The sequence below is a fragment of the Cottoperca gobio genome, chromosome 5 (genome assembly GCF_900634415.1).
Source record: "Cottoperca gobio chromosome 5, fCotGob3.1, whole genome shotgun sequence".
In the NCBI taxonomy this organism is placed as follows: Eukaryota; Metazoa; Chordata; class Actinopteri; order Perciformes; family Bovichtidae; genus Cottoperca; species Cottoperca gobio.
Window position 1 is genome coordinate 2,395,035 of NC_041359.1, and position 16,757 is coordinate 2,411,791.

The 16,757-nt window shown below is 38.8% G+C and overlaps 1 protein-coding gene across 2 annotated transcripts; it reads left to right on the forward strand.

The window, feature by feature from the left end:
* Positions 1–1,713: 1,713 nt before the first annotated feature.
* optc (opticin) lies at positions 1,714–11,145 on the forward strand. Of its 2 annotated transcripts, none has more exons than XM_029432096.1 (7): positions 1,714–1,850; positions 7,053–7,283; positions 7,967–8,114; positions 8,271–8,429; positions 8,518–8,720; positions 9,287–9,382; positions 10,237–11,145. In XM_029432096.1, the coding sequence occupies exons 1-7, from the start codon at positions 1,773–1,775 to the stop codon at positions 10,402–10,404; spliced, it is 1,083 nt and encodes a 360-aa protein (XP_029287956.1). In that variant the 5' UTR covers positions 1,714–1,772; the 3' UTR covers positions 10,405–11,145. The 2 variants fall into 2 exon arrangements, with proteins under 2 accessions (XP_029287956.1, XP_029287957.1); XM_029432097.1 differs by having other exon boundaries at positions 7,056–7,283.
* The last annotated feature ends 5,612 nt before the right edge of the window (positions 11,146–16,757 follow it).

Consider the following 16,757-nt stretch of genomic DNA (forward strand, 5'->3'; position numbering starts at 1 on the left):
TATTAATATCGAAGGCACTGCGGGGTAGTGAGGAGGTGGAGGTAGGGGACGTACCTGTGGTACCCATAAACGCCCTCGACGCGTGCATCTATGCCTCGAGATCCAGCTGACGCAGCCGAACAGCTTTGTCAGCTTCTATTTCTAGTTTCCTGATCTCATGCTGTCTGTCTTGTGCTTTTTCATGAGTTTCCATTTGGAGACGGGCAAGGCGACCTTTAAGTCGCGCCCCGTCTCTGGACCCAGAAATGATAGAAGACAGGGGCTCATAGCGAGGCAACGTGAACAGAGTTTTCATCCGCCCGTCTACCTCGCCATCAACTTCTGCCACTGCGTCAGCACCTTGGGGTTCCCCCTCAAGCTTTTGACTCGGTGTGCCCTCAAGCACAGCAAGCTCTGGCCGTACTGGCAACACAATCATCCCCCGTTCAACCAACTCACTCACCACTAGAGCTTTAAGCTCTCTCTTAAGAGAGAGCTTAAAGCTGTCAGTGCCAGTGTCATTATAGTATATATAGTATTCTCTTAAAAGAACGCAGGCAGATGGTTCCTATACCTTTCTTAATCCACTGATATGCATGCAAAATAAACACACACACACACACACATGTTACCTGTTTTGGGATCCACTCTTGCTTACTCTCTTCAACTTCACTGCCTGATAATATTCATTCTGCCCATAAAAGGTTCTGGTGTCCATTTCCTGTAAATATCAGTTAATAGTAATGTAACAATTTTGACTAGGGTCATAATTTTGCATCTGAGCACATTTCCACACGCATGATACACAGTTTCAGCATATAAATAAAAACAAAATAAGTCTTTACACAATCAAATATGTTTTTTATATACTCATGCATATATTTTTCCATGTGAAGTTATTTCAATTTAAACATGTTAAAAAGTGAGATTTATCTTATCAATTGGTAGCACTGTGTCCCATGCAGCTTTGCTTCCAGAAAGGACCGCTACACTCCCAGACAAAAGGTTACACCCACTTCAGCCCCTCATTTCATTGGACACAGACATGTTTGCTGATATTATATTTATTTATTTTAATTAAAGGGGTGTTGTGGGGTCTAACAAGGTAGTTTGTTGCCTGAGGGCAACAACATGTCATAAAGGTTGGAAAATAAAGGTCAGTTAAGTAACGTTGTGCAATAGTAACGTTTAACTTACCATGCTAGACCAGGTAACGTTAACGATGTGTTACAATAAAGTGTGTTTATACATTACAGTATGGTTCCAGAAATAACGTTAACCTAAATATTGTAATATTTTATTTTTATTATTGAAGCAATATGGTACGTTAACGTCAAATTTACAGCAGCTCTCCAGTAAGCAATGGGTGACGTCACGGACATTACGTCCATTATAATCTATGGTACAAACCATAACCTTAAAAGAAAGGGATAAAAAGGTATACAATGAGCCTGGAGGACACGTTGGTATTTGAGGGTGTATTTGTTTCTTTTTTGGAACATTGTTCTTGGAGGTTTTTGCCTGCTGCTGTGACAGTGACAACAACTGTGATTCCAGCAGAAATTCTACCGACTGTCGTGTGCGTGTGTGTGGTGTGTGTATCTTGAAGGGGGCACTAGTGACAGCTGAGTATACATTGACTGAAATGACCTGCATAGCCCCCCCCTGTTTTTCTGCCACGTCATCCCCCTTCTCTAACCGTATAATGATGCATTGTCCACAGGCCACTCTGAAGCCAAGTGAACAACAGGGGCCGCAGGAAACTCTGGGACCAGTCTGAGAGCACCCAGGGGATGAAACAGCAAAGAATAGAAACCGGATTAGAAGAACTGAATATTGTGGAGTCTTCAACATACAGCGGAAACAGAGCAGTAAGTTATCTGCAACTATTGCATATCCTGTTTATTCATGTTATTCAGGCAGGTAATGTTCATGTTTCATTTAAGTGCTGAGTCAAGAGATGATAATTTGCTCTGATGTTTAATACATTGTGACTGGATGAAAACAAGAAGAGATTTATTCTGCTTTATTTCAGACATTTGTCTCTGTTGCAGTGGCTGGTATAATCACTGTTGGAATGCTTAATTATTTCTGTGTACAGACTGCTTACAATACAGTGAAAACAGTGTAAGATTAAGAATTGCTCTAATTCCACAGTAGAACTATGTATTGCAGGCTCTAGTTCAGTAATATAACTTTGTTATATGTAACATGTTATCTGTTGTTCTAGTCTGCAGGGTGAAAGTCAATGGTCCTGATTGCTTGCATTCAGATATACTGTACTACAGTTGTTGTGGAACTGTGCGCTCTAATCAGCAGCCTGACATAAACCAGTGTGTAAACATTTTGCAATTTATGCCAGGATATAAGCAACAATATAGCCACGACTGTCTTTTAAAACCCAGGACTAACTGTAGAACTGTCCCAACAGGCCAACATTCACACAGTCCTGTCAGCTTTCAAAGCAAACATTCCTTTGGCATTCTGACCAAATGGCCAACAATGCTTCTTTTGGCTCACTAATCAGGGAAGGGACCCGGGCCGGACTGTTATTCAAACTGTTAAACAATTTTAGAAGGTTAACAGGCATGGCAAAAGCCCTGAACGGATAACACATAACATTGTCAACACTAACAAAATGAGTTGAGGACCTCCCAATGCAAGAGTTCATGATCTCATGATGTCACCAATGTGAAAAGATGCTCCACCTAACTTAAGATCATGCTGCAAAAGAAAGATTTGTTGTTCCTTAACTTCTGTTTCTGAGGTAAAATATATACTCTGAATCTCAGGAGGTGATGGTTGTCTGTATTCATGGTTACAGTGACATTTTTAAAGGACTGTCCGTGGTGCAGATTCACCTAATGGCAAAAACTCCAAATGTTTTCATTCCAAATGGAAATAAGTAAAAAACATCAATTAAAATTTTTTATTTTTGCTTTAAATCAGTATATTTTGAGCATACTAATGCTCAGAATGTTCCATCTACTTCTCACATCACAGGAACACTGACAAGCCTTTTATCCATTGTTAAACAGATATTTAAAGTGTGTTGAAGATGTGGAAATATAGGCAAAAATAAAATGTTTTCCTTAAAAAACCTCCGAAAACATCTGTAGTACCACTGGCATGCACAATAATGGCATTTCTGAGTAGCCCAACTTATTCTGTAAATATTAATATATGGCATACCTAACTAACAATATGTAGTGCAGCTACAGAAGCTCTTCAGGACGGTTTTGAATGCACAGACTGGTTCAGAGATGCCGTCACCCAGGAGAACCACATCAATCCTGAGGAATACATCATCAGTGACATCAGCAAGTGTATTGATGATAAAATCAAATAATTCCCCAACCAGAAAGCCTGGATGACAAGAGTGAAAGCTGGCATCAAGGAGGCAAAGTTGAGGCATCAGGAGGGACTGAAGAGAGACCTCAACACCAACAACACTAAAGATGTTTGGCGGGCGATCCAGAATATTACATACTGCAAAAGCAGAAGTGCTTTTTATGTATTTGCCAGATGAACTTAACACCTTTTATGCTCGATTTGATCTCCTTAATAAAGAGCAAGCTGTCAAGTCTGCCCAGCATCCACAGTGGATGTGAGAAGAACCCTTCTGTAAGTGAATATAAGTAAAGCTACTGGGCCCGAATACATCCCTGGAAATGTGCCAACAGCTAACTGACATTTCCAACATATCACTGTCACATGAGTCTACCACCTGAATGTTTGCAAGACAGCCACCATCGTCCCTGTACCTAAAGAGTCTGCAGTATCTAGTCCAAACAACTACCTGTGGAACTCACCCCCATTCTGATGAAGTGCTTTGAGAAACTGGTTCTCCAGCACAACAGAAACAACATTGCAGCTAGACTGGACCCTCACCAGTTTGCATACAGAGCCAACAGATCCACAGAGGATGCCGTCTCCACTAACCTCCACTCAACCCTCACTGTTTGTTGATTTCAGTTCCGCATTCAACACAATCTCCCCAATGAAACTGATTGGCAAACTTAACAGCCTTGGCATTTGTACCACACTTTCTAGGGTTAAACATCGGAGCCCCCCAGGGGGTGTAATGATTAGGATACCTGTTATTAAAATATTTGATTTGAATAAACATCTTTATCACATTCTGTAAAAGGACAACCTTAGAAGGTGGTCTCCCCTGCCTTTGTCCTTTCGGGGCAGAGCTTAAGTGCTGGAGATGAGAAAATGGACATCACAAGAACTGCTTTAGCATCCCGTCCAATAAGGCACAATAAAGTCTTTGCTGCACAGAGTCTGCCGTCAAACTACAGTATGTATGGAAGCAATATGAAATTTGACAAATCAAAGAGAATTGGGAGCTGTTATCTTTTAAGGAGTTATAGCTTGAACACACACTTTCTTACAGTTTGCCAACATAAAATCAATTTCGCAAAAGTTCCTGAAGAATACTTTGACTATAAGTATTTCAGTTTTCCTTTGAACAATCAGTTCCTTTTGTACGTTGTTCCCATTGTGTGTGTGGCTGAACATTCTGGAATATGGGGGTGGGGTAGTTCTCAGGTCCTTGCTCACTTTACCATTAGTGTTCTCCTTGAGCCGACATAGGGCCGTATTCTGACTCAGAGATCAGAGTTCAGGTCAGAATGTAAAGTTGAAGCTGAACAGTGAGAAGACTTGTTTCTGTTGCTCTACAGTGGACTGTTGTATGTATAGGTTGAGCAGGTCTGCGATATAGCTTGGAGTTAATCAATTTAAATCCATTGTAAGTCATTTATATTATTTTTGAACTTTATACGGGAAGCAATGGAAGCCATTGAAGGGCTAAAATTGGGTTAATGTACACTCCTCTTGTGGATCCAGTTAAAAGTTGAGCAGCTGCATTTTGGAATAATTGCAGAATATTAAATACCATTTTGGTGCAGAATATAGAGGATTAGTAATCCAGATGAGATAAAAAAAAAAGGCATGAATAACTTTCTCCCGGTCACTACACTAGACAGAAATGATTTGATTTTAGAGATGATTCTCTACTGATAAAAACAAGACTGGGTTGGCATGAAGTCAACTTTTCCATTTACAAGAATGGTGTAATGAATGTGATTTCCCGGCAGTAGGGTCGTTAAGTACGGCACAGCTAGGGAAACTAGGCATGTTTCCAATGTTATTTTATACTATTTTAATTCTGCTATTTTATCTGCTATTTTATACTATTTTAATTCTGCTATTTTTATAATGGTACTTCAGACTCATTTACATCAACACTGTGATTATTGTACTGTAAATGCTCTTATTCTGTCTAATCTTGTACTAATTGTTATTTTTTTGCTGTGAAGCACTTTGGGCTGCAATTCTTGTATGAAAGGTGCTATACAAATAAAGCTTATTATTATATTATTATTATTAATGTTGACTCTCAGGCAGGGAACATATCATGAATTTAGTCTTAATGTGATCAATCTGGAGGCTGGAGAAAGTTACAAGACATCCAACACATACTATCATCAAAGCAGTCTTTTAGGGCATCCAAACTACAAAAAACGGTTGATAATAGGATAGAATTGCGTTTCATCTGCATAGAAATTAAAGGATATATTGTGATCAAGGGGAAGCATGTAAAATGTAAAAAGAGTAGCACCCAGAATAGACCATTGAGATACACCACAAGAAAGTTTCATACATGAGGAAATGTTAGAAATGTTAGAGCAAAGAGCAGAGTTAACTTCTCATTCCAATGTGATAAGGGAGTCCATTGAATAAGATATCATAATAAACAGTGTTGAATGCAGCCGTAAGGTCAAGTAGGACTAACATGGAGTTAAGACCAACAACAACTGTTGCTAAGTGGAGGTCATTTGACCTGCTAAGCAAAGCCGTCTCTGTGTGATGCCGAAACCTAAAACTCAAACTTGAATCTGAATTTAAATCATAATTCCTGATCAATTGCACTTATATAGTCAACTCTATCAGAAAGTGAAAGTGCAAGAGCAATTTGAGGAGCAGCCATAAAATGTTCATTAGTTTTGAACAAAAAGAAGAAGTTATTTTTATTTGAAAAAGGTACTGTAACTCAACATTTGCAATATTCTAGGCTGAGTATGGAGCATTTTATTGTTTGCCCCATGAGCCCTGTTACGACCCGGCTCGGCGAGGGAAAAGGGAGTAACATATAACCAGATGTTGATGGTAAAATAAGATATATTTATTAAATATGGTGGACAATTTGACAAACAATTGCTTTTAACGACACCACAAAGAACAAAAGGAGGGCTCTTAACACAAGAGCAAATAAGGCATCAAAGCCAAACTAACAAAACAAACTCGGGGTGAAAACTTTATTCATACAAACAAAGCATAAATAGCACCGGAGCACCTAGTGTGCTTAACAAAGCTCTACAAACAGCTTGTTCAACAGGCTGACGATCAAACTGTCCCAACTAAACAAAACGGACAGTTTGCACCGAACACGAAATGGCATGTACAAAATATTACGTTCAATACCCTATATTGATACCTGTGATACCACGACAATCACAGACCCAAACAGAAATAAATATGGCTGTCAACACCAGCAGCCCCGACTGTAGAGCTGGCTGGGCAATTGTAACTTCTGGTCTCTCCAGCGTCCCTTGGATTGGTGGACCGGAACAGGTACACGCCAATCACAACTCGGTCGTCATCAAGGTGGGAGGAGGAGGTGTCGCCGCAGCCAATCAAGGGGCGGCGGTCACACATCCAAATCTGCATACTTAAATAGGGAAAACAAGGTGCATGCATCCACAAAGTAATCCTCGCAGATAAATAAGGCCGTGGCCGTAACAATCCCTCTTAGACAATTCTGACCAGACATCAAAAGGAAAGACTTTTAAATGATTTTGTTTTTCCATATGTTATTTAATCAACTAGTTAGTTAATATTTTCTGTCATTGGTGTAAGCCAAATTTTCAATCCTCAAAAGACTGGTAAAATACCAAGAACATATTGTTAGTGTTCTCAACGATAGGTATTGCTATTGTTGAGAAACCGTAACTGAACACATTGACATTGGTAAACCCTTCACGCTTCTCTCCTGACTTAAGCAGGTAGCTCCCTTGTTTGAGCTGAGGATGTCTCTGCAGTCACTGAGGATGGCACTTGCCTTGGTCCTGGTCTTCATGGGCCCCTATCCTAACATGGGCTTCCCCCCGGGTGTGCCAGATGATGAAGCTTTTGACCTTGAGACCTACAACCTGAACAGTGAGATGGATTGGGAAAACCTGGACGCCAACATTTATGGAGACAGTTATGATTATGATGACTTGGATCAAAAGGTGAGGTGATGGAAGGGATGGAACACTATGCAGCCAGAGCGGAAGATCTAAAGACAGTACTCAGGGCTGAAAGAAAGTAATGCCACAATTAGATTTATATCTCTTTATTTATTTACAGTTAAAGAAAGAAACTTCACAAATTAAAACTAATGTATTCAAACCCTGACACACAACACCTCCTACCACCCCTTGCTACCTGATGTAGTCTTTCTTTTTGGACAAAACGGAAGGTAGTGACAGTGAGCTAATTATACACATTGCCCAACATATGTAGGTGATCATCTGGCAGTTTCTAAATGCTAAGGATAATTTCTAAAATAAATATTTGGGGTACTCAACATAGATTAGTAGACTATAGACATATCTAACCAATCACACTCCTCATGCTTAAACCTAATCAACCCAAACAACGAGGCAACAAGTAATCAGCAGCAAAGGAGGGCGGGTCAATGCCATATTTGAGCTATTCCACAAATATTAGCCTCAAAAAATAAATAATACAACATGTTCTTCTCTTTCACTGTCTTCTCATTCCCTCACTGCAAATATGAAACCCCGATAAAAAGATCTGTCACTGGTCCTTTTAAATCTACAATGTGATAAAAAAAAAACATGTATACCATTCAAATGAAAAAACTCTGATTTGAGCTGTCACTCTCTTTGTGGCTGCCCTGGGCGAACAGATTGAGGTGGGCACCGTAGCACCACACAACCCCTCTGCAGACAGCCAGCCCACAGCTGAACACTATGAGGAGGAGTTGACCCTGCCTCCAGCACCCATCACCCTGGACTTCAAGGGACCAGGTCTCTTTGGCCCCGACACTGGCATGGGTAGGTCAAAGCATCCACTATACAGGACTATAGTATAATGCATCTACTGTCAAAAAAGTAAAACAAATATATCAGTAATTGTATAAATTTGGGCGCCTAATTGTGTGTCTGCATATGTGTGCATAGGTATTAAAACTTTGCCCTCTCTGTGTGCAGGTATGCCTTCCTGCCTACTATGTGTGTGCATTGGTGGGAGTGTGTACTGCGATGACATGGGCCTGGATCAGATCCCACTCCTGCCCAAAGACACCACCCGTTTTTATGGCCGCTTCAACAAGATTCGACATGTCAAGAACACAGACTTTATCTATCTCAGTGAGGAATCACTTTGGACACACCGATAATACACTCTTAGATGAATTACATACAATTTACAAAAGTATTTATTTGTTGTTTGTTTCAGATAAACTCCTGTCCATTGACCTAACAGGGAACCATATTTCAGGGATGGATGAGGATGTGTTTCGCACTCTGCCACAGCTTCAGGATTTACTGTTGGCTGATAACAACCTGCAGGTCATGCCTGAGCTGCCAATCACCATGAAACACATTGATCTACGTGACAACAGGCTGACCAGTCGTGGTGTACATTCTGAGGGATTCAAGGTAAATATCCTGCACATTTCAACAGTACAGCATTTATTTTTAATTCTACATTTATGCAAAAGCAAGTTCTTAGGATCAAAATAATCTCTTTAAGGCAATGCTCACAATGTCCAGTAACAGTAGTTTCTACAAGTGAGACTAAATGACCTAATACACCTTCACCTGACTGCAGGAGCTGGGGATCAAACCCCAGACCCTCCAACTGGTGGACGACCACTCTACCTCTTGAGCCACAGCTGTGTGTGTGTGGTAACATTTACACCTACAGTATATCTGAAGCAGGCAATAACTGTGCTGCTGCAGTATCAGAGAGCATAATACATCTAGGTAGCTGTGTTGAAGCAGCCTCCAGATGAATTATGGTGAGATCCAGTTGCTTTCCCCATAGGCCTGCAGCCATGCAGTTTCATAAAACAATGATTACATGATGGGAAAAATGGAAAATGTAAATATCTTACAATATAGATAGATCTTACTAGATAGTTCATATTATGTGGTATTGGGGCTCCCCCTTGTAGATAGTTGCATTTATTACTCTGTTATGTGTTTCTTTTTCATCCATGCAGGATATGAGCCAGCTGGAATTCCTCTATCTGTCCAATAATAACCTGGATTACATTCCTACACCTCTACCACTGAGCCTGAGAGTGTTACACCTGCAGGTAGAAGCACATTCATTCAATGCCTCTTCTTCTTTGGTGCCTTGAAAGGGACATTTAGTTTGCTGCCAGGTAACCAGATTAGTCACAAGACAACTAATAATAATTTATCAGCAAAAGCAGAAGACAAAGCAGACTAACTTATCCAGACAGTGGCAGGCATCAAAGGATGGAAAGGTGCAGATAAAAACTACACAATCTGGCTGGGAATGAGTGGAGAGGGGCCGGTATATACAGTATACTGCAAGGCTGATTAGGAACATGGCAAGAAGGAGAATATGTGAGCAGGGATGGTCAGGTGGAAATGACAAGAGAGTTAGAATATGGCAGAGTAAACAGAGCAGGCAGCAGAGTGAATACTAGGAGCTGGCTGAAGTTGTGACATCTAACATTGATTTGTTGAAAGCACGAACAGATGTCCAAAATGTCTTATTTTTTAAATGTCTTTTCTTTTGTTTTGAATTACCTTTCGAGATCTTATACATCCTCAATGGAGTAAGATCAAATGCATGAACACATTTACCAAGCGTTTCTGATTTTGCTGCAATTAAATCAGAATGTGTTTTGTTGCATATACATGACCATGTATTTTCATGCTATTGTTGGATTTGTTTGCCTCCTTCTTAAAAAGAAAGAGGCAAAAAAGTACAACAATTAAACAAGATACTATAGAATTCCTTGATTTTGCCTCTGATTGAGGAGGCTGTTATCACTTCATCCTTTAATTCCGTTGACTCAAACTGTAATTTCTTTTTGTTGTGAGGGAATGCTTTGTAGAGTCAACACTGCCCCTTCACACATGTTGATGCTAACACGTTCAGTGCTAAAACACCAACAGAAACTTTCTTCTACCCCAGAACAACAACATCCAGTCTCTTCATAAGGACACCTTTTGTAACCGCCATGATCGTAACTTCATCCGCCGCAAACTGGAGGATATCCGTCTGGATGGAAACCCCCTGAACATCGACCTGTTTGCCCAGGCCTACGTCTGCCTGCCACGTCTGCCTGTAGGGAGTCACTGATAGCTGCCAGACACCATGATTTTGTGGGCCTGAAAACCAAAACAAACAGCTGCAAGAGGCCAAAAGGCTCTTTAGAACTGAGGGGAGCTTATGTCATAGTTATTTTTTCAGAGTTGGAATATGTTCTGTCAGAAATACCATTAATTGGCATGTCATTGGTAAATAAATGGTTTATGACATATTGTTTTCTGGATGTACACACAATAACTAACATCTGTTTTTAAATGGATAGATATGAGTGTTAGTGTTCCAGGAATATAAGACCCATGTTAATGGGACACTGTGCTTCTGTCAAAATGATTTGATAGTGTAAAATTACATAAAGCCGATTTTGATGGATTTATTTACTCTTGTGTTTCCCTTTTTATTTCCATTTGGGATGGATATGTTTTGGGTGATGCAAACAGAAAGTGCTGTATAGTCTTAGAGTGTTTGGCCCAGTTGTAATGTGGCACCGTCAAACACTTCTATGTTTATTCCTGTTTATTCCACACGGGCTCAGAGCTGCCTGCATGCACTCTGATTTGAGCTTTCCACATGGTATGGATGTTAGAGATGAGAAAAGATTCTAATGCTCATGACTTGTGAACATTTTTAGAGGGTTGTATGATTAGTTGGCTATGTAGGGATTAGAATACTCTGCATTGACATTATAACACCATATCCATTACATGTTGGTTTAATTTCACTGAACAACTGTCTTTTGTGGTTCTGGTTAAAATGTAAAACCCTTCAACATAAAATAACAATACATAAAAACAAAGTATTTGAACATTTCCTTGGGCTTAACTACGGGTTTCAGTTTTCATGAAACTGGCTTACCATAGCAGGTTCAGTTAACTGTTTAACATCTGATAAATCAATCAATCAAATGGAATCCTCATTCAACAGGTATTTATAGGATGTACACTGAAAGGCACTGTGCAAAATACGTCTAGTTTCATACCGCTAATTAACACCTAGGATCCCTGAAGACATTAAAATCAAAATTATTTAGTATTTATCTATATTGTAAAATGTATTTCATTGTTTGAATGTTGAAAGGTGAGGAGCAACACTGACAGCACAACTGACAATAAACAAACGGCTGACGTAACGTATATATGTTGGCGCACCTGCTGGATTCAATACAGTCGTCGCTATTCTGTAAACTTTACAGTTAATATATGCGAAATAATCTCAACTCTACATTTCCGCTTCTCCTTATTTACCTTAGAATAATAATAATAATAATAATAATAATAATAATAATAATAATAATAATAATAATAATAATAATAATAATAATAATAATAATAAATGTATACTTAAATGTTTCTGATATCTCTAAACAATATATAAAACAACAGGGTTTGGAGATTCTTATATTAACATGTTAGGTAACTGGGTTGGGTCTGCAATTGATTTACAGATAATAGCTTGTAATGGGTCAGTTCTGGTGCAGCATTGCAAAACTGGAAAAGTTCAGGACTCTGGACAGAATATGAATTTGTTTTTGGAAAAGATGTTAAAAACTTTTCTATATCATTGCTTCTTTTTTTTTTTACTTTGAAGTAATTTGTTTGTCTGCCTGTCCTGCTTGGACATGCAACAAATACATGTCCAAGCAGATAAACACAGCAACATACAGATAAACACAGAAACATACAGATAAACATAGACACATACAGATAAACACAGCAACGTACAGATAAACACAGAAACATACAGATAAACACAGCAACATACAGATAAACACAGCAACATACAGATAAACACAGCAACATACAGCGAACATACAGATAAATACAGCAACATACAGATATACACAGAAACATACAGATAAACACAGCAACATACAGATAAACACAGACACATACAGATAAACACAGCAACGTACAGATAAACACAGAAACATACAGATAAACACAGCAACATACAGATAAACACAGCAACATACAGATAAACACAGCAACATACAGCGAACATACAGATAAATACAGCAACATACAGATATACACAGAAACATACAGATAAACACAGCAACATACAGATAAACACAGCAACATACAGATAAACACAGCAACATACAGCGAACATACAGATAAATACAGCAACATACAGATATACACAGAAACATACAGATAAATACAGAAACATACAGATAAACACAGCAACATACAGGTAAACACAGCAACATACAGATAAACACCTGAAACATACAGATAGACACAGCAACATACAGATAAACACAGAAACATACAGATAAACACAGCAACATACAGATAAACACAGTAACATACAGATAAACACAGAAACATACAGATAAACACAGAAACATACAGATAAACACAGCAACACACAGATAAACACAGAAACATACAGATAAACACAGCAACATACAGATAAACACAGAAACATACAGATAGACACAGCAACATACAGATAAACACAGAAACATACAGATAAACACAGCAACATACAGATAAACACAGCAATATTCAGATAGTAACTTACAGATATAGACAGTTCACAAAATCTTCATATACACATTCAATCAATTTTCCCAACTCACAGCAGTGTCAGTGAGACAGATTGTTCAAACTAAACTCCTGCTGAAGAGCTTCCTCCATGTCCTGTATCTCCTATCACGTGGAAGTAATGTGTTGGTTTAGGGGGTGATCAGAGTCCTTTGATAGTGTGAGTGCCAGGTGTGTGATAGATCTCAGGATCATGTCTGATAGACTGCATGTGGGAAGGCAGATGATTTTAGAGGCAGTGCGTGTGATTCTGTTAAAGGAATACCATACCGTCAAAATTACCATTTGTATATCAATTACTCTCCCTTATCTAACATGGATTATTGAAAAAAAGCTTTTTCTCGCATGCCCACATGATTGAGGAATAAAAAAAACAGAAAATGATATGATGGCTGTGTTTAACAACAGCTAAACTATATCAAAACATTACATTACAAACTCTCACACAGTTTGTGTTCAGTATAATCCAAGTCTCATTGATCCAGTCGTATGCTCACTACTTCCCAAACAAATGCTAAAACCTTACGATTTAATAGACTTCAAACTCGTCTGGACTCGCAGCGTGCCTGAACAAGTGCTTTATGCATTAACACGACCAAAATAATCAAAAATATTCAAACTTAAACAGCCAAAAGTGAGCCTAGTGATGAATAATGTTAATAACAAGTAGAACACTCTACTCCACACCGAAGAACAGACAGTGAAATAATGTATAAGGTTATGTATTGTTTGATGTTTATTGCTAATTTGCACACAAAGAAGTTACTATTAGCAGCTTAATATCCAGATATTTCCTGCTGGTGTTGCTGGGAGCCAAAACAAAGCTAAAAGGAGAGTGAATATTGGACATAAGCACAGCTCCAAATCAATGCTAATGTTGCTCTATATATATATATATATATATATATATATATATATATATATATATATATATATATATATATATAGGGTGATAATATTACAACATTGTGTTTGAGCCAGTGCAAAAAGTTCACACCAGACTGGTGTTTAATAATTTCTGAAGTTTAGGAAAGTGTTTCTGTAAGGTGGGGTTTTGTGGTGTCACAGAATTCTTTCTGGTTCTAAGCCTTTTGCTCTACACTGGTTGCAAATGGAGTTGGTGGCCCCATCACAGTACTTCTTTGCATGTTTTGAGAAGCTCCAGCCATCTTCATTCTGACAAAGTCAAAGGCCAGGACTTTGAAGTACTCTGACATCAATGGTCAAAGGCCAATTCTTCCAATCTACTGTTAATAAAGGCTGAGAAAACAAAGGGAAAAGAATGAAACGGTCATGTAATTCATCAATCATGTGATTACCTCGGGTTTAGTAATTGGCTCAGCTGTCTGAGTGACATATTCACTGCATGAAGAGAGTAAAGGTAATCTGTATTTCATGTATGTCTATATGAACTGTATCTGCACATTTTGTTGTTGTATTGTTCTGGTTGTTCTTGCATTTGTTTTCTCATTAATAAATATAAAGACACATGATGACGCTTTCTGTTAAATTACCTTAGATCTGGACTTTTAATCTATGAAATGAAGAGTATTGTGTGCATAACAATGAAAAATAGACATACTATAATAATAATGTTGTTAAAAATAATTATTATAGCAGTGATTTGGACCAAACAACACATTTAATATTTGAAATCTTTAGTCACTTTGTCACAGTCTGTATCTGTAGTGTAACTGTAGTGTAACTGTAGTGTAACTGTGGTGAATGTATAACATGAATGAAGAAAATAAAAGAAAACTGTCACATGTTTGTGCTCCTTCACGGGGCTGTTGCACCTTTTCAGTCTTTGGCAGCTGAGCAGATCTTCCTCTTCACTTGGCCCTCCAGTCAGGTGTCCTCCTGTCAGGTGTCCTCCTGTAGCTGGGTGGTGGCTGTGTTTGTAATTTTTAACCCACATCTTTCCTTTGTCCCTTTAATGTGCTTTTGGAGGTGGGGCGTGCCCTCCATGCACATACATGACACAATGGAGAACTTCTTCACCAGTATCCCTCTGGCTGAGAAGCTCCTGGAGAAGAACCTGATCATTGTGGGGACTCTTCGCCAGAACAAGCCTGACATACAGTCTGTCGTTATTATTACATTATTATTATTATTATTATTATTATTATTACAGGTAATTTAGCAGACGCTCTTATCCAGAGTGACTTACAGTGAACTAACTACAGGGACAGTTTCCCTGGAGCAGCTCAGGGTGAAGTACCTTGCTCAGGGGCACAATGGTGGCAGCTCTGGTATTCAACTCTCAGCCTTCTCAGCCTGTTTGGAAGGCGTAACCCTAGACCACTAGGCCATCACCACCACGAATCCATACAAAGTGAGGGAGAAGTATAGATCAGCATTTGGATTCAGTGGCAACATGACCATGGTGAGCTATGTGCCGAAGAAAGGGAAGGCTGTTGTCCTCCTGAGCACCATGCATGATGACACAGCAGTGGATAACAACATTGTGAAGAAGAAACCAGAAGTGATCCAGTACCATAACAAAACAAAATCAGGAGTGGACACAATTGATCAGATGGTTTGCACCTACACATGTAAGTGGAGTGTTTGCACTTTTTGTACGTCGCTTTGGACAAAAGCGTCAGCTAACTTAACTGTAATGTAATGGAGAACAAGGAGGTGCTCTGGCAAATTGTGCTGGATGTTGCCACCCTCAATGCCTACACCAACTTCACTGCACAACACCCTGATCACATGGGTGGTGTGACCATTGCACGGCGGCAATTCATAAAGGAGCTGGGCAAAGAGAGGGCATAGAGGGCACACCCTACCTCCAAAAGCACATTACACGGGCAAAGGAAAGATGTGGGCTAAAAAGAACAAACGCAACCACCACCCAGCTACAGGAGGACACCTGACAGGAGGACACCTGACCGGAGGGCCAAGTGAAGAGGAAGATCTGCTCAGCTGCCAAAGACCGAAAAGGTGCAATAGCCCCGTGAAGGAGCACAAACATGTGACTGTCATCTGTGAGGCATGTATGCACTGAGATGGCAGTTTGTGCTGTTCCCATATGTTTTTATTTAATCAGTTTTCTTTTATTTTCTTCATTCATGTTATACATACACCACAGTTACACTACAGATACAGACTGTGATAAAGAGACAACTAAAGATTTCAAATATAAAATGTGTTGTTTGGTCCAAATCACTGCTATAATAATTATTTTTAACAACATTATTATTATAGTATGTCTTTTTTTCATTGTTATCACACTTTACACACACAGGTCATTTCAGACCCATGTGTGTAAAACTATGTGTGTAGTGATACAAAAACTGTTTTAGTTCATAAGTGAAGAAAGAAAAAATGAAAATAATGATTTGTGGTAATCAAAAACAAGATATTTAATTAATAATTGGAATATTAAATGATTAAATAAATTGATTTCCAAAAATATAGTAAAGAAACACTCAGCCATGCATGAAATCACATAGGAAACCAATACGGGTCCGTTTGGACCCATGTTGCGCATTAGAAGGGGTTTGCATAGCTTGTGTGTCAAAGGGTTAATGCTGTTAATGTTTTTGTAAAGCACTTTGAATTGCCTTTTTGTTGAGATGTGCAATATAAATAAATTTGTGTTTTTATTTCAGTCATTTTTGTAAAGTAAAGTACATTTTTGAAAGTGAAGTCATTTTAGGAAAATGCAGTAATCTTTGGAGAGTGAAGTCATTTTTTTTTATAAAGGAACTTTGCAAACGTGAAGTCATCAGGTCTGTTTTAGGAAAGAGAAATCTTTGGAAATTGAAGCCTTTTAAAAAAAATGGAAATGTTTTTGGGAAATTAAGACATTTTTGGAAGGTGAGGTCA

What these genes read in the sequence shown, in the direction of transcription:
- optc (XM_029432096.1), top strand. Translation starts at nt 1,773, where the DNA reads ATGAAACAGCAAAGAATAGAAACCGGATTAGAAGAACTGAATATTGTG. An exon ending in CATACAGCGGAAACAGAGCA is followed by an intron (nt 1,851 to 7,052) that starts GTAAGTTATCTG and finishes TCCTGACTTAAG; the next exon opens with CAGGTAGCTCCCTTGTTTGA. An exon ending in ATGATGACTTGGATCAAAAG is followed by an intron (nt 7,284 to 7,966) that starts GTGAGGTGATGG and finishes CTGGGCGAACAG; the next exon opens with ATTGAGGTGGGCACCGTAGC.